Here is a 16,755-nt window from a genome sequence, read left to right as displayed (position 1 = left end):
CGGACTGCTCACACCAACAAGCGGACCCTCAACAGGCACATCTGGGACAGTTCAAAAAAATGTTGTACAAAATGCAATGGCGCGCTTAGGAACATATTATTTTTTGGCTGTAGTATTCTGCTACTGATCGTCGTGTGGTATTTTTTTCTGCCATTTGAATGAAATGTCTGAATCTTACACAACCCCATAACCTCTATTCAGGACTTTCTGAGGCCAAAACCTTCACCTATATGCATGTATTCCTTTGCCTAGACAATCACACAACAGTCCCGTGTGAACTCGGCCTTACACGGGCAACCGCAGAGACATCATTTGCGGAATAGCCGCTTGGGCAATACTACAAGGAGTTGTGTAGTGTTCCTCTACATATGAGATCCAGACAGCACGCCGGACATACAAGCGCCCTCCCCCTCACTGAGAAACGTCAAGGAGAGTGCTGATTACACGCTGGGAACCGCCCACATTCGTATATGGACGTCTTTACGCAAAGCCGGCGCCTCTTTGCGTTGAATCATGGGATTTGTAGTTCTCACTTTGCAGTCAGGTCTACAGAAAGCTCATTAAAAAGTGAATAGAACTACAAATCCCATGGAGTCCTATTATCTATGTGCTTGTAGCTTTTCAGTGCGTTGCATCAGCTGTGTGTAAGACCCAGTGCAGGTTGTTGGTGGTGTGTGTATATTGAGCCGGCATGAAGCTGTATGTAAGCGATGGGAACCCGCACGGGTTAAAGGTCTTGGCTGCTGCAGGGCTCTGGGCTGATGGTGTAGAGATCCAGAGGTTACAGCAGGAGGGTAAGAGGAAGAAGTGAATGAGTAGCCGGTGTAAAATTCCATACGGGGCTTCTTTTATATGGAGTCGTGGGTGACCTGGCCACATACACCACGGAGCAGTCCCACATGTCATATTTTTCAATGCTGTTACTCCAAAATGTCAGAAATTCATTGATAAGTCTCCCCAATGACTCCTGTAGTATGATCGTTCATTAAAGGGATTAACCTTTTAGGACTTCTATCCATATGCTCTATATTGAGATCATAAGTGCCATATAATACCACATATGCCACGTGTGGCTGTCCGCAACCTGACGATTAAAGCTGATCAGGTGCTGGACCTCCGATCGCCTAGGATGACCCCTTTAAAACGTGTGTGGCTGTTACAGGAGCCGATATTGCAGCTGGGATGGTGCAAACGTGATATTTGCTATAGTTCCTTTTGCATATCCATATAGGACGTATCCAAGGGTGATCGGATACGTTTACATCCTGATGTTGATGTGTAGTTGTCCGGATGTGAACTACCCTTTTAAGATGAACCTTTAAATATTTTTATTCTGGTAAATGAAAAGAATCATTATTTCTACCCATGATCGTGTGTTTGATGTATTTGCTTTATTTTATAGAAAAAGTTGTGCACTTCTTGTCTCAAGCAAAACTTCCAGCGCTAGAGCTTAATAACGGGAATTACCTGTTCTCTGCCAATGCAATTTGTAGGTGAGTACTGAGATTTAACCTCTTGCTGTATGATTTCTGCTTCAGCTCCGCCCACCCAGTTGGTAATTTGGGGCCTGTTGAGTAGGTGTGTTGGCAGGCACCTGTTTAGCTTTTTAGGGCATCTGCAAACTTAAAACGTATGGCCATCTTTTATCACCATTTTACACATAGAATTAACCTGCATAAAAATTTACGTAATTTTGTAAGTCCGTTACATGACTTCTCCTACAGATCTGGAATTACATCCTGTATAAGGATCTGGATCTGGAATTACATCCTGTATAAGGATCTGGATCTGGAATTACATCCTGTATAAGGATCTGGATCTGGAATTACATCCTGTATAAGGCCTCATGCAAACGAATGTGTTTTTGCGGCCGCAATTCACCCTCAATTCTGCGGGTAAATTGCGGACCCATTCATTTCTATGGGCCCTGTGGTTTCCACGGTCCATGCGTTGGCTGGAAGCCCGGACCGTAAAAAGAAAGGACAAGTCATTATGCGGTCCGGGCTCATTGAAATCAATATGTGCACGGTCCGTGATTTGCGGGTGACCCGCGGATGACACTCCACGGCCGTCCGTGCCGCATTTACGGGCTGTGCACACGGCTACGGTCATGTACGGGAGGCCTTTTTCTTTAAAACTGAAATCTCCCAGCATTCCATGCTGTATAGCGCGTGTTCTGGTGATTTGCATTCTGTGAAGCTTTTTGACTATTTCCAGTGACAAGCAGAATTGTGAATGCAGCTCTGGGATATAATACAGGCTGTTACACAGCACTAGCAGAAGAAAAGTCATGTATTTATAAAGTTATGACACTTTTTACTAAGATTAGATTTGTATATAGACTGTACGACAGTGTTCAAAGGTGGATATGCCATTTAAATGCCTGTTCTGTTCGATACCTGGATTTTTTTATTTTGACTAAGTTAGGGAAATGTTCCTGTTTTTTTATAGATACATTTTGCTTTTCTCTCCTTCATAGGTATTTTTCACTGGCAGCTGGAAAGGACCAGGATGACCTAAATAATCAGTGGGTGGAATGGGAGGCAACGGAGCTTCAGGTGAGTAGTCCTACAATGATTATACTTGCTGTACCATTTTAGTTTGTATTCTCATACCTGTATGTGTTTTTATATATGTAGCCAGTGATCTCGGCTGCCTTGCATGCAAATATCGTGCAGGGGAAGAAAAAGGAAGAAACTCTGGCAACGGTTGGCACGCAACTTGGACACATTACTCAAAGTCTCACAAAGAGTCCATATCTTACTGGCGTAAGTACTACATTTATGGATTGCATTGGAGGTATGGTCCTGCCTCTCCCGACACACAATGGATATTCGCAGCCGGGTAATAAGATCGGTTGCCACTCACACTACTTAATTGTTGTTCTGGATGAAGCATTTCTTTCTGATCATAGATTGTAAGCTCTTGCGATCAGGGTCCTCACTCCTCGTGTTTGAATTGATTAGTTTTGTCACTACGTAATGTCTGGTTTCAGAATTCATGTTCCCTCCGAATTGCTATGGAATATGTTAGCGCTATATAAATACTGATTATTATTACGATTTAAATCTGTTTTTTTTTCCACCATAGACATAATAATTAGATCAGCGTTTGGTTGGTGAGCGTCCTTAATCAAAGCTAGGCCCTGGTGCAAGAATTCAGCTTGGGGGGCACCCATACCCCTACCAGACACCACCTGGCCCCTGCGTACGCCTGTGCCCAGCTGCCTTGCCCGACAGCCCCCATGGATGCCCCCTACAGTATATTACTCCTCATAGCTCCCCCCCCCCACAGTATAATGCCCCTCATAGCGTCCCCCATACAGTATAATGATCCCTCAGCAGCTACCATATCCGCCCCCCCCCCCCCCCCCCCCCCCGTACCCAGTATAATGCCCTTATATTGCCTAATAGAAAAATAACATAATTACTTGCCTATCCCGTTCCCACGTCGGGTAGAGGAGATACCTCTCCTCCAGTCTGTGCTGTAAGTGACTCGGCACAGACTGGCGCGATGATGTCACTACATGGCGCCTTCCTGCGCTAAGCCGCTCACGGCACAGTGACTGCTCCAGCATTGAATTGGACTGTTTCTCGCAAATACAGTTGGAAGCGCAACCAGTGCTGTGTGGCAACGAGGGCTCTGTGGGCAACTGCCACCGTTGCAACCCCTATAGCTACACCACTGGGGCAGCTATACTACCAGTGCTGCAACAGATCTCTGGCCTAAGTTGCACCACCTTGTCGGCGCAAATAATTTTAGACACGTTTATCAATTAAATGCCCAAAAAAAGAACCGGTGTTTGCAACTTGTCCAACATGGGGCTGTGGCTCAGCAGAAAAAGGCATTGCTAAAGACACGCAAAAAAAGTAGTCCAAGGAGGGCTGATCAAGAGGTGGTAAAAAGCTAGACTGAAGTGTCTAAAGGTGCGCCAAATTTATCCGGCATGACCCACAGTGATAAAAATCTCTGAATTTAAGACCGTATTAGTAAATCTGCCGCAGCGGTTTAGTTTTTCCTCGAGTGTTCCTATAACTAATGAAAGCACGTAACCATCTTATGGGACTATGTGGCGACCATTTGTTGATATAAGTCTTTGTTATTTGCAGGATACAGTGTCGGTTGCTGACATCGTGGTGTGGGGGGCCATTTTTCCTTTTATTTCAGATGTGTCTACTTTGTCAGGTGAGTTACAGCTTTACACGTTATTTACATGGCTCCTCTGTTTGGAATGGCAGTAAACTAAAGAGGCATCTTGCCTAAATGAATAGGCTATTGCAGCGCAATCGACTCCCAAGGCCCTTTTTACACTGCGTCTTGCAGTATCTGTCAGGTGTACCTCCGACAGAGTGCCACTGTATAGGCATACAGTGGCATCCATCACCCATAGACTACCATGCGTGGTATATAAGTTGTTTTTTTTTTTTTTTTACTGCATTCAGTCTGCTTCGGTATTCCATACACTCAGTGGCGTAACTACCGCTATAGCGGCTGCTACGGGGCCCGCAGCATGAGGGGACCTGTGCCACCGGCCGGCACGGGCGCCCCTTCTCATGGCGGGAGGCTCCGCTAGCAGCCGCTATGGCTTCTACAGCAGGACGCTACTGAAGGGGTTGTTCCTACAAAAGACATGCATCCCCTATCCACAGGATAGGGGATACATGTGTGATCGCTGGGACGCCCAGCGATAAGGCGAAAGTCCCCCGAAGTTCTCCATGACAAACCTCGGGCTTTCGGGGTTTGTCGGCAGCTCCATTGAAATGACTTGTGCACTGGTCGCGCTTGTGCGCATTCGTGACCAGCGCTCCTTTCATTTTTATTGAACTGCGCAGACGCCGGAATTCCGAGATTTGTCATGGAGAACTTCGGGGGACTTTCGGTCCCCTGTTCTCCTTATCGCTGACAGCGATCACACATGTATCCCCTATCCTGTGGATAGAGGATGTATGTCTTTTTTGTAGGACAAACTCTAGGCCGTTTTTTTGGGGGGTCTATATGGCGTTATCTACAGGGGGGGCTGTATGGCGGAATCCTATAGGGGGGCACTATCTACAAGGGGGGGGTTGTGTCATACCCAGGGGAGGGGGCCCCCAGTCAAAAGTTTGCTATGGGGCCCAGTCTTTCCTAGTTACGCCCCTGCATACACCAGAAATAGGGCACCGACGTATACCAGCCCGACGAAGGTGAAAAGGTCACTCTTTTGGCCTCCGTTGGGTAAATGGGCACATATGTATGCATTTAACGTATGTGTCCGGAGATTTCCCGATGCATATGCCAAATGGGCACTTCAAGTACAGTGTGAAAGTAGCTTAACATATTTATTTGTGCTGTAAGCAGGAACAATTGTATCATATAGTAGATATTTTACATTCCCCTGGTTGGCGCATAAATCTCCCCCTCCCCCCACCTTTTATGTTTATATTCTGCTTATGCTGTAACGGTATTCGGAAGCCTACAGGTCATATGGTCACTTACAGTTCTCTCTCGCTAGATGATTCCGGCAGTAGTAGCAATTCAGCTAATATCGATATAAAGGAAGTTTTCATAAGACATTTATTAAGTATTATAGTCCATGTACTTCCAAACCAGAGATACATGTCAGATATTTCACTTCAATATGCAGAAGAAAAGAATACAGTACGGCATGGCAGACCGCCATCTCTCCATATGGATGTTCTGTCTGACGGAGAAAGAAGCTTTAGTTTCTGACGCAACGCCGAGTTCTAACCCCCAGGTCATATGAAGCTACGTGTGCACACCAGTCAACCCCTTTCTATATACTGCTCCGGATACGTTCTCTATCTTACATGTTTAGCAACTGTAGATCTTAAGATTGCTGCCTCCGTGTCTTCGACTTTGTCTAAAGCATTTCTAATCGCAAACATTTTGAAGGGATTGATGTGGATTAAGCCTAGGAAGAGTAGTAGCTTTTAATAAAAAATAAAACAATCCAATTTTATTGCCTGGGTTGTGCTCTTGGGTGAAGTACTTTAATATTTTGTGGTATTGTCATATCCCTTTAAGAGGGAAGTACTCTGTACACTTTTTTTGTGCGGAAGGTTCTACCCTTTTCTCTCCTGAAGGTTTATAAGTACATAGACGTTTTATGTGACTTGTTTGACTGTAGTGACTTTCTTTTTGCAGAAGATCTGTCTTCATTCAAGAATTGGTTTAAAAAAATGGCTGAATTGGAGCCATGTCAAAAAGCTGCTGAATCGCTCCTAAAAGATCAGGGACCTTCAGTCTTTAAAGCGTATCTCCAAAAAATCCCTACACCTGTTACCACATCTGACGCCTCTGCCTGCAATGAACAGGAGGTAAGTGCCCAATAAAATGTAGACTGTTCACTATGCGCCGGTAAAATATACACACGTTATTTAGTGCAAAAAGTATCTGCCTAATTTATTTGAGACTTTCTTACTGTTTAAAGGGAATGTCTCATATGTTTAATTAGTTTAGTTAATTAGATCAATTAGATTAAGTATGTAGAAGAGAAATAATGGTTTTCTTTTTTTTAGAAATAACTAAAATACTTACAAAAACGCAGTCGACCCTAGTGACGTGAAAGTGGGGTACCGATGGTTGCTATGGTAACCGGAAGCCTAACAATTGCCTCCAGGTCTGCCATCTACGGAAGTCTATTAGGCCCTGCCAGATGCATGGCCTAACAGACTGCCTGTCCGTGTGAAGACTGACGGCACTGAAATACATAATTATTGCAGCTTATTTAACCAGCGAACAGAGAGTTGGATGTCCAAGTCCACGTTTTATTGAAAAAATTTATATTTTCATTTTGACAGCCCAATTTAAATTGGGGGTCACAGTGATCCTACCTTTTAGATTAATGTCCTTGAGGTGTTTAATTTTTCAAATGGAGTCACTTTTGGGAGGTTTCCACTGTTTTGGTCCCACAGGGGCTTTGCAAATGCGACATGGCATCCGAAAACCATTCCAATAAAAATGAAAAGCCAAATGGCGCTCCTTCCCTACTGAGCCCTGCCGTGTGTTCAAACAGCAGTTTATGACAAAATATGGGGTATCACTTTATCCGGGAGAAACTGCTTCACAAATGTTGGGGTGCTTTTTCTGCTTTATTACTTGTAAAAATGAAAAAACAATAAATTTTGTTGCAAAAAAAGTAGATTATCATTTTCACGGCCCAATGATTATAAATAATATGAAACACTCGTAAGGTTAAAATGCTCACTCAACCCCTAGATTAATTAATCGAGGGGTTTTATTTAAAAAAATTGGTTATTTTTGGGGGATGTTCTTATGTTTTGGCACCACAAGGCCTCTTCAAATTTGACATTGTGCCTAAAATATATTTATTAAATGTAAAAGGAGGCACCAAAATCCACAAGGTGTTCCTTTAGTTTCTGCGAACTGTGTTTCAGTCAAGTAGCACATATGGGATGTTTCTAAAAACTGCAGAATCGGGGCCAAAAATATTGACTTTTTTATTTTATTTTAACGGGTAACTAAACTTTCAGAAAACTTCTGACATGTCATTGTGATGTGTCAGAAGTTTTGATTGGTGGGTGTGTCTGAGCACTGAGACCCCCACCAATCGCTAAAACAATGCGGCAGAATCACTTGAGTGAGCGCTGTTCCGCTTAGTTTCTGATCGGCTTTTCTTGGAAAGCCAAGCAGTTGGTGTATGGACTCATAGACTTTCTATTGAGCCGTACATCAAGTGCTCGGCTTTCCGAGAAAAGCTTATCGGAAACCAAGCGTCATGTCACTATGGCATGTCAGAAGTTTTCTGAAAGTTTTTAGTTACCCTTTAAGGTCCAGTTCACACAGTTTTTTTTACTCTGTTTTTGATATGGAAACTGCGCTGAAAAAACGTCCGAAATCACCTTCCATTGATTTAAAAAAAAAAAAAAGAGACATGCTCTTTCTTCCAACGTTTCCCTCTCTGACCTCCCATTGAAATCAATTGGTGGCAGAGAAAGTGTTTTTCGCGACGTTTTATGCCTACAGCACTCAATGAATGCTAAAGGCATTTTGAATCAGATCTTTCTGCCTGTAAAAACTCAGTGTGGACATAACCTAACACTCTCTCTGTTACAGGAAATAAAAATTTTATTTCTGCATTAAATTTGTACATTTCACCTCCACTATTCTTTAAATCCTATGAAAGGCCTAAAGGGTTAAGAAGCTTTCCAAATACTGTTTTTGAATACTTTGAGGGGTTTAGTCTTTAAAATGGAGTGATTTATAGACTCCTCAAAGCCACTTCAGAACTGACTTAGTCCTTAAAGAGGCTCTGTCACCAGATGATCAAATCCCTATCTCCTATTGCATGTGATCGGCGCTGCAATGTAGATCACAGTAACGTTTTTTTTTTTTAAACGATAATTTTTGGCCAAGTTATGAGCTATTTTATATATATATATATATATATATATATATGCAAATGAGCCTTTCTAATGGACAACTGGGCGTGTTTTCTCTTATTTCCAACTGGGCGTGTATTGTGTGTGTAACATCTGGGCGTGTTTACTTGTTTTACTAGCTGGGCGTTGTGAATAGAAGTGTATGATGCTGACGAATCAGCATCATTCACTTCTCATCGTTGCCACCCAGCTTTTGGCAGTGCACAGACACACAGCGTGTTCTCACTCATCCGACGCGATGAAGGACCTGTGGGAGGAAGTGACGTCACAGCGTGATCTCGTGAGATCACGCTGTGTGTCTGTGCACTGCCAGAAGCTGGGTGGTAACGATGAGTAGTGAATGATGATGATTCGTCAGCATCACACACTTCCATTCACAACGCCCAGCTAGTAAAACAAGTAAACACGCCCAGATGTCACAAACACAAGACACGCCCAGTTGGAAATAAGAGAAAACATGCCCAGTTGTCCATTAGAAAGGCTCATTTGCATAAATATAAAATTGCTCATAACTTGGCCAAAAATAATCGTTTTTCAAAAAACAAAAACGTTACTGTGATCTACATTGCAGCGCCGATCACATGCAATAGGAGATAGGGATTTGATCATCTGGTGACAGAGCCTCTTTAAAGACTATGTAAACCTTTTGAAAGTGCTTTTTATTTATAAAAAAAAAAAAAGTCAGTCAGTTGGTTTAGTGCAACTTTTGAATTAGGTTTTATTAAAAAATTATTCTTTATTTTTGAGATACAGCTGCTTTGTATTCTGTATACAGATCAGCTGTTTTGCTCGCAGATTCCTGTAACCGTCAGGTCCGCGGGACTGACTGGGTTAGTGAAAGCGGGTCCTGCGTGTCTGACAGGCAGGATCCAACTGTAATTTATAACTTAGATGTGATAGATTACAAGTGGATCCTGTATGTCAGAGACACAAAGGACCCGCTGAAAATTAACCCATCAGTGCCGCTTACAACGGATTTAGGTCTTAGCAAACGATACAGCTGCTCTGTATACAGGATACAGAGCAGTTATATCTCAAAAAGTATAAAGAATTTTTAATTTGAAGTTGCCCAAACCCACTGACATTTTTATTTAAAAAAACAAACTAACCACAACTCTTTCGAAGGTGTACATAGAATCTATAAAAAAAATAGGTTTGGGAAAAAAAAAATAAATGGGAGAAATTGCTGCTAAAGTTCTAAGCCTTGTAACGTGCTAGAAAAATAAAAGGATGTTCTAAAAACGATGTCAACATAAAGTAGACATATGGGAAATATTAATTAGTAACTATTTTATGTTGTATAACTTTGTCTTACCAGTATATACTTTTGTCACATTTTCTCTAAACTTTGGTGTTTTTCACAAATAAGCACTGAATGTGTCGACCAAGTTTTATCACTAACATAAAGTACAATGTGTCACAAAAAAACTGTCTGGATGGCTTGGATAAGTAAAAGCATTCCAAAGTTATTAGTACATAAAGTGAGATATGTCAAATTCAAAAAACTGAACTGTGTCTACAAGGCCAAAACTGTCTGTGTCTCCAAAGGGTTAAAAACAACCCTGGCAGCTGCCCTGTTGGAGACCAACACTTCTTGTGGTGTTTGTGCAGCAGGGTGCGTGTGCGCATTGACAGAAAAATGCCATAGACAATTGGTCTCCAGGAAGTTATAGCATACAGCCCCCTCCCCAGAGACCAGGGAGTGGCAGGGTAGCAGTATACAGAGGCTTATCTGTGTGCATAGCGTTGCTATGCTGCCTTTTATTTAGGCCTCTAGCAATACAATAGAGCTGTCATTAATTTGCGCTTTGTCTAATGATAATAAGACCGTTTAACCTATCCCGGTCTATGCAACAAAGCCCATAAGCGAGCAACAGAAAACAGGAAGCATCAGCTTATAGTGACCGTTCTAGTTGCCAGTGTAAAAAATTTAGTATTACAAGATTTTTCTAAATAAGCACTAAAAATGAAAAAAAATCTTTATAATAATAACCGAATATAAATAATATGTAATTTTCTGATTCCTTTTTAATAGGCAGTATCAAAGTAGGTAGCAAATGCAGCCTTGCTTGGCCCAATTTAATTGCTACCAGTACTTTAATTTCTCCCCTGATTTTGTTGAATTACGCGCCATAATAAACCTAATCTTCCTTTTTTAGGCAGAAGATGCGGACGTCCAAACATTCTCTGAGGAGGACATTGCAGCTGCTGCAGAATCCTGGGCCAAGGGTCTTACTGATGTTCCAAGGCCAAAACAGAGACCGCACCCTATGTGAGTCTTGGATGTATATTTGGATTGTACATTATGAGGCATCATTCGCACAGTGCAGATATTTTCAATATGTGCATCCAAAACCAAGACTGCAAAAAAAAAGAGAATGATACCTCTTTCTATTATACTTTTTCTGTGTTTAGAGTCCACTCCTGATTTTAGTTTAAAAAAAATGGTTGCAAAATACTGACCAAATCTGCACCTTGTGAATGAGACCTAACTTTGTAGATCCAATGTCCTTTACAGGAAAGAATAAATAACTTGCATCAAGTGTCATGTACAGCTATTCACCATTGGAATATTTTAATGCTCTGTTCACAACACATTTTTTACATCCTCTTGAAAGACACTGTTAGGGGGAGTTCACACAGAGTTTTTTGACGGAGAAACCGCGCCGCAAAACGCGCCAATAAACAGCCGAAAATGCCTCCCATTGATTTCAATGGGAGGTGGAGGCGTTTTTTTCCCGGGAGCGGAAAAACCTTCTCGCGGGAAAAAGAAGGGACTTGGCCTATCTTCGGGCATTTACGCCTCAGACCTCCCATTGACATCAATGGGAGGCAGAGAAAGCGTATTTTGCGGTGTTTTATGCCCGCAGCGCTCAAGGGGTGCGGGCCAAAATCGGCGTGCAGGCAGAGCAAAAACTGCCTCAAAATTCCAAACGGAATTTTGAGGCAGATTTTCCTCCTGCAAAAAACTCAGTGTGAACCCAGCCTAAGGGCGGATTTACACGAGCGTGTGCGTTTTTGCGCTCACAAAAAATGCAGTGTTTTGCGTGCGCAAAAGGCACTTAACAGATCCATGAGTCATCAGATAGGATGCGCGGCTGCGTGATTTTCGCGCAGCCGCCATCATTATGACACTCTGTTTGGATGTTTGTAAACAGAAAAGCACGTGCTGCTTTTCTGTTTGCAAACATACTTTTGACTGCTGTTGCGCGAATCACGCGCGTCACACGGAAGTGCTTCCGTGTGGTGCGCGTGATTTTCAATGGGTGCGTGATGCGCGAAAAAGGCAGAAATATAGGACCTATCGTGAGTTTTACACAGCGGGCGCACGCTGCGTGAAACTAACGTACAGTCTGCACTGCCCCATAGACTAGCATAGGTCTGTGCGACGCGCGTGAAAAACAGGCGCATTGCACAGACGTATTACACGTTCGTGTTAATCCGCCCTAAGGCTGTTTTTTTGTTTGTTTTTTTTTGTTAAATGTTACTGTTAAAACAGGACACAAAAATGATGACTCCTTTTTCTAGGCTGGTTTTAAGGGTACCTTTTTTAATTCTTGGGAAAAAAATAAATTCTCAAACAGGATATAAAAAACGTGGTTTGTGACTTACATCTCCAAGAATTAAGCATTAAAAAAATATATAAATCTTTGGAATAAATGTAAATGTGACACAAACACATTTTACAGCCACACAGCCCTCCAGCGCAGCGCAGTGAACGTTGACTTTGAGACTAGATATAGCTTGAGAATCAAACCTCAGCCGATCCACCATTTATGTTTACCAAGAACTTAAATGCAAAGCAGATAATAGTATCGTGGCGTGTGGGGATGATAAAAATACATTGCAGCAAATTAAATGAATGTAAGGGTATGTTCACACAGAGTTTTTGTGTCAGGCAGAAAAAATACGCCTCAAAACTCCTTCCGGACATTCGAGGCAGATTTTGAAATGCCAGCGTTTTGTTTTGTTTTTTTGCCTCTTTTTATGACTCGTTTCTTGCCCAAAAAATGCTTCAAACGAGCAGGAAAAAAACCGTATCTGCCTCCCATTGAAATCAATGGTGGATACGAGCTCAGGAGAGCAGTTATAACATTTCTGGATGGTATCTGGTCCCTACCTCTCTCCATATAATGGTACCCATCCGTACCAGACAACTGCTGGCTTTGTGGAGCCGGGGGGTGGTTCTATGTCTCATATTTGGTGGGGCTGCCCCTCCTTGCAGAGTTTTTGGAATGCCGTACTTAGAATTATATCTGAGGTCACTGGGGTGGTAGTCCCCATTTCCCCTGAAGCTGCTTTGTTGTTTATGTTCTCTATCCACGTATAAAAGATCCCTAACTAGACACCTTCTACAGGCTGCTAAGTCAGTCATCCCACGTAAATGGAAATCGGTGGATCATCCCACCCTAGATGAGTGGTTTCAGGAGATCGCCATGATACAGCGACTGGAACACCTAATGGCACAATCCTCAGCTGCCTCCGCACAATATATTTCTACATGGTCCCACTGGACTACCTTCCTTTCTTCACCCACATATCTTACTTTGGTAACTTGAGACTCGCCCTTCCTTTCGTGGGAATCTGCATTGCACTGGGGAGGACATAATTTTGTGACCTCACCCCCAATACATACGCCATAAGACTCACGTCCTTTATTATAATAGCCCGTAACGTGAGTCCAGGTTCACCATGACCTCTACCCGCCCTTATCCCTTTACCGCCCTTGTTTTGTCCCCCGTCTTGTTCCCCCCCACCTTCTTCTTTTTTCTGCTTTATGTATGGATTCGTGTCCTGAGACTGCGTTAGTCTACTGCCGATACGCCTTTGTTGAGAAGGCGGTTCAGCTGTTATTGTACTTCCTTTCCATTTTCTTCAACTGCTCCTGCTTATTTCCTTTCCCGCATTGATATTGGTCATCAACACTTTTCACAGAATATGGATCTCGCCTCCTCTTTGGGGTTATACCCCTACCTGTTTAATTTTATGTGGAAGTTCTCACTTCCAATGTGTTTTTTTATTTTTTTGTCTTGTTTTAAAATGAATACAAATGTTGAATATAAAATCAATGGTGACAGATTTGGGGCATTTTTTTGCCGCTGATTCCGATGGTGTTTCTGTATCAAAATCAGTACCAAAAAACCTCTGTGTGACCTGGGCCAGTACCCAGCATTGGGATGTATAAAGGACTGTTAGTTACGCACATGTTATACATTTGTGGTTTGAGCTTCAGTAGTTCTGTTAAAGTTAACCCCTTAACGAACGCAATATAATTTTTTTTCGACAACCGTTCACTGAATTTCTGATTTGCTGGCATCTAAAGGAAGAGCTTGCAGCAGCATCCCTCTGTCAGCCCGTCAGGGTCCTGCAATGCATTTGTGAGGTTCCGATGCTTTACTATGGCAGCCGGGGGGCCTAAAGAAGGCCCGCAGGTCTGCCATAAGCATCTGCCTTTTAGGTTGCCTGTCCATGTAGAACTAACAGGTAATCATGTTATCTACTATGTATTTCAAAGCATTATCGCTGCTGTTAGTATCTAGGGGGAAAAATAAAAGTACAATTAAATGTAATAAATTTTCACTCACAAAATATTTTTTTTATTTCATTTTCTTTTTTTAGTTTACCATAAAAAAATACATATCTGGTATCGTAACGAACTGTGGAATAAAGTTCACTTGCTTGTACTGTGCATGAAATAATGTAAAAAAATGGCAAAAACAAGCGCTCATACAGCTACGTTGAAGGAAAAATATGGCTCTCTGAATGCAGCGACACAAATGACTTTTTTTTTTTTTTTCTATAAAGCATTTTTTTCTTGTGCAAAAGTACTAACATGTAAAAACCGTTTTTTCTTTAGGTGGCTGTTTACATTAGATGAATGTCGGCCAATCCCGACGTTCATCTAATGTGTGTGGCGGTGTCCCGACTCTCCCCCCGACGGCAGATGTCAGGGGAGATAAAGTTGGGGCTGTCTCCCTAAACTGTGTTCGCTCCAGGAAATGCGTCCGACATGCGTCCGTATATCACGGACCGAACGCAGTCATGTGCATGAGGTCTTACAGTTCTTGAGATGTAACAATGAAAAAAAAGGAAACTGTTTTGCTTAGATTCCTTAAGTTGGCTATGCAAGTTAGATAGCCGTCGGCTGAGCGTTAGTTCGGGCAATAGCTATACCTCCCGACACCACCCCCCCTCCCCCCATACACATGTCTCAAGGCAGCAGCTTGTCTCCTAACAAACAAAAGGATCGGCGTGTTGAAATCCAACAGCCCCAACTTTATCTCCCCTGACATCTGCTGTCGGGGGAGAGTCGGGACACCGCCACACACATTAGATGGATGGCGGGATTGGCCGACATTTGTCTAATGTAAACAGCCACCTAAAGAAAAAACACAGATGTTTTTTGATTATGCCATGCCACTTAAAAATACACCAATTTTTAAAAATGTCCAGTAAGGTTTTTAGTTGTCCTGTTGCATATGAGATGCTCTCAATATTGAAAATATTTTCATTGACATATTCTAGAGGATAATAACAGGTGTTTGTCATTCTTCAGTGGTTATCTACATTCTTATTTTGAAAACTTTTATTACAGACTTCCTAGAGATGGCGAGAGGAATGTTTTGATCACCAGTGCCCTGCCCTACGTGAACAACGTTCCTCACTTGGGAAACATTATTGGCTCCGTACTAAGTGCTGACGTCTTTGCCAGGTGAGATATTGTTGAATTGAACTACCCATATGAAATAATTGGGGTGGTTATGATTGTCTATCAATTCTCTTACCAGCATTAAAGGGGTTGTCTAGTTTCAAAAATCCACTTTTGAATTCCCCATTCGGGAGTCACTCATTCAGGACCATCTTCTATTAGTCAGCACAGAGCAGGTACATTGAGTAGCTCGAGCTATGGAGCACCCAGCGCTTGTGTTAATTACATAGACCGCACATTGATTTCCATTGGAACTGCGCAATTCCTCATTTCTCCTGTGGTGGCACTGCAGGTGTTGCCAAGTTCCTGAACAGATTAGTTGATCACTGAAGGGTCACGGCAAAGATTGTAAATGATTATTTTTTTTATTGACCGTTTAACTTCATAGCTATATTTTTGTCTGTTTCACCACTTCTTATTACAATATGGCAATACTTAGCCATACTAAAGTCCGTGTGTTACAACTAGCAGGTTTGTGTACCCACTGGGCTACTCCTCGGGTTTGGCTTAGGGCCACCTCTAAAGGCATTGTCCAAGTAGCCTCCCCGGTCTTCACCCTTTAATCCCTCTACAGGGATATGGTCTTCGCTGCGGGGAAACTGCCAGGTCGCTAGATCTTGAGGTGGTTCCGGCAGAGTAGCTGCTGGTCAATCAGACAAGAAACAGGCCCTGGCATGTGGTACCTTGAAGGATGGAAGCTTGACTGCAGATCATAGGTGTATAGCAGATAGCTGGACATAGGCTGGTAGCTGGATACAGGCAGATAGCAACAGTGGACATGATACAGACTGGTACTGGCTGACTACAGATGGCAACAGTAGACTTGATACAGACTGGTACTGGCTGACTACAGATAGCAATAGTGGACAGGATACAGGCTGATAACTGGTAGCAATAGCAGACAGGATAAGGTGCATACAGGAACCTTCGCTGGATAACACTGGGTTGTTCCAATATTTCTCAGGCACTAGGTGGATAGTGAAGGGGGACAGCAGGGATTGGTGGGACACTTCAATTTTGCACGCGCTGGCCATTTAAGAGGTGGCGTGAGCATTGGAAACCATGCGGTCGCAGGCAGGGAACACTGTTGGATGCTGGAGGAGGGACAGGCCGCCTGACCAGGGACGAGACACATCGACAAGGACTGCTGGGAGGAAGGGGACCCGCCACCGGTGTTGCACAGTGATTTAGTCTGCCTTTTTTACACTAGTGTTTTTCTTTGCATCCGTAAAAGTCAATAAAGGGTGAAAACAAAATATTTTTATCCATATTTACACCTGTATATGACCCATATTTGTTTGATTCATTATTATTTAATCCCCAACACCAACAGATTTTGCAGCACTGTTGATACTTTTGTAATCATTCACATCAGTCGCTGTCCTAGTTGGACTCATAAATGATTTACCTATCTCATACACACTAGAGCCAATTTAATTAAAACCTAATTAGTCTAGGAAGAAACTTACATAAAGATGAGTGGAATATACTAATGCTATGCAGATGTTGCCAGTGAAAAGATGTGAACCCTGAACCTTTAGTCCAATATGACTATATATACTTAAAGGCTATGTAAACCTTTAGTGACATTTTCTTTGACGGATTCAGGGGCGTTATGTAAAGTGAACACATAGAAGTGGCAGT

The 16,755-nt window shown here is 42.6% G+C and overlaps 1 protein-coding gene across 1 annotated transcript in view; it reads left to right on the top strand.

Moving 5' to 3' along the window:
• The first annotated feature begins 575 nt into the window (after positions 1-575).
• Positions 576-16,755, top strand: part of MARS1 (methionyl-tRNA synthetase 1) — a 36,742-nt gene continuing 20,562 nt past the window's right edge. Inside the window, exons 1-8 of the mRNA XM_075851992.1 lie at positions 576-794; positions 1,403-1,493; positions 2,480-2,558; positions 2,640-2,768; positions 4,110-4,185; positions 6,145-6,317; positions 10,562-10,674; positions 14,998-15,114. Of these exons, the coding sequence (XP_075708107.1) occupies positions 692-794; positions 1,403-1,493; positions 2,480-2,558; positions 2,640-2,768; positions 4,110-4,185; positions 6,145-6,317; positions 10,562-10,674; positions 14,998-15,114 (881 nt within the window). The 5' untranslated portion in view covers positions 576-691. The remainder of the gene's footprint in view (positions 795-1,402; positions 1,494-2,479; positions 2,559-2,639; positions 2,769-4,109; positions 4,186-6,144; positions 6,318-10,561; positions 10,675-14,997; positions 15,115-16,755) is intronic.

This window comes from Rhinoderma darwinii, chromosome 2 (assembly GCF_050947455.1).
Source record: "Rhinoderma darwinii isolate aRhiDar2 chromosome 2, aRhiDar2.hap1, whole genome shotgun sequence".
NCBI classification, from domain to species: Eukaryota; Metazoa; Chordata; class Amphibia; order Anura; family Rhinodermatidae; genus Rhinoderma; species Rhinoderma darwinii.
The sequence above is the reverse complement of the archived record's forward strand: the minus strand, read 5'-3'. Positions and strand labels throughout refer to the sequence as shown.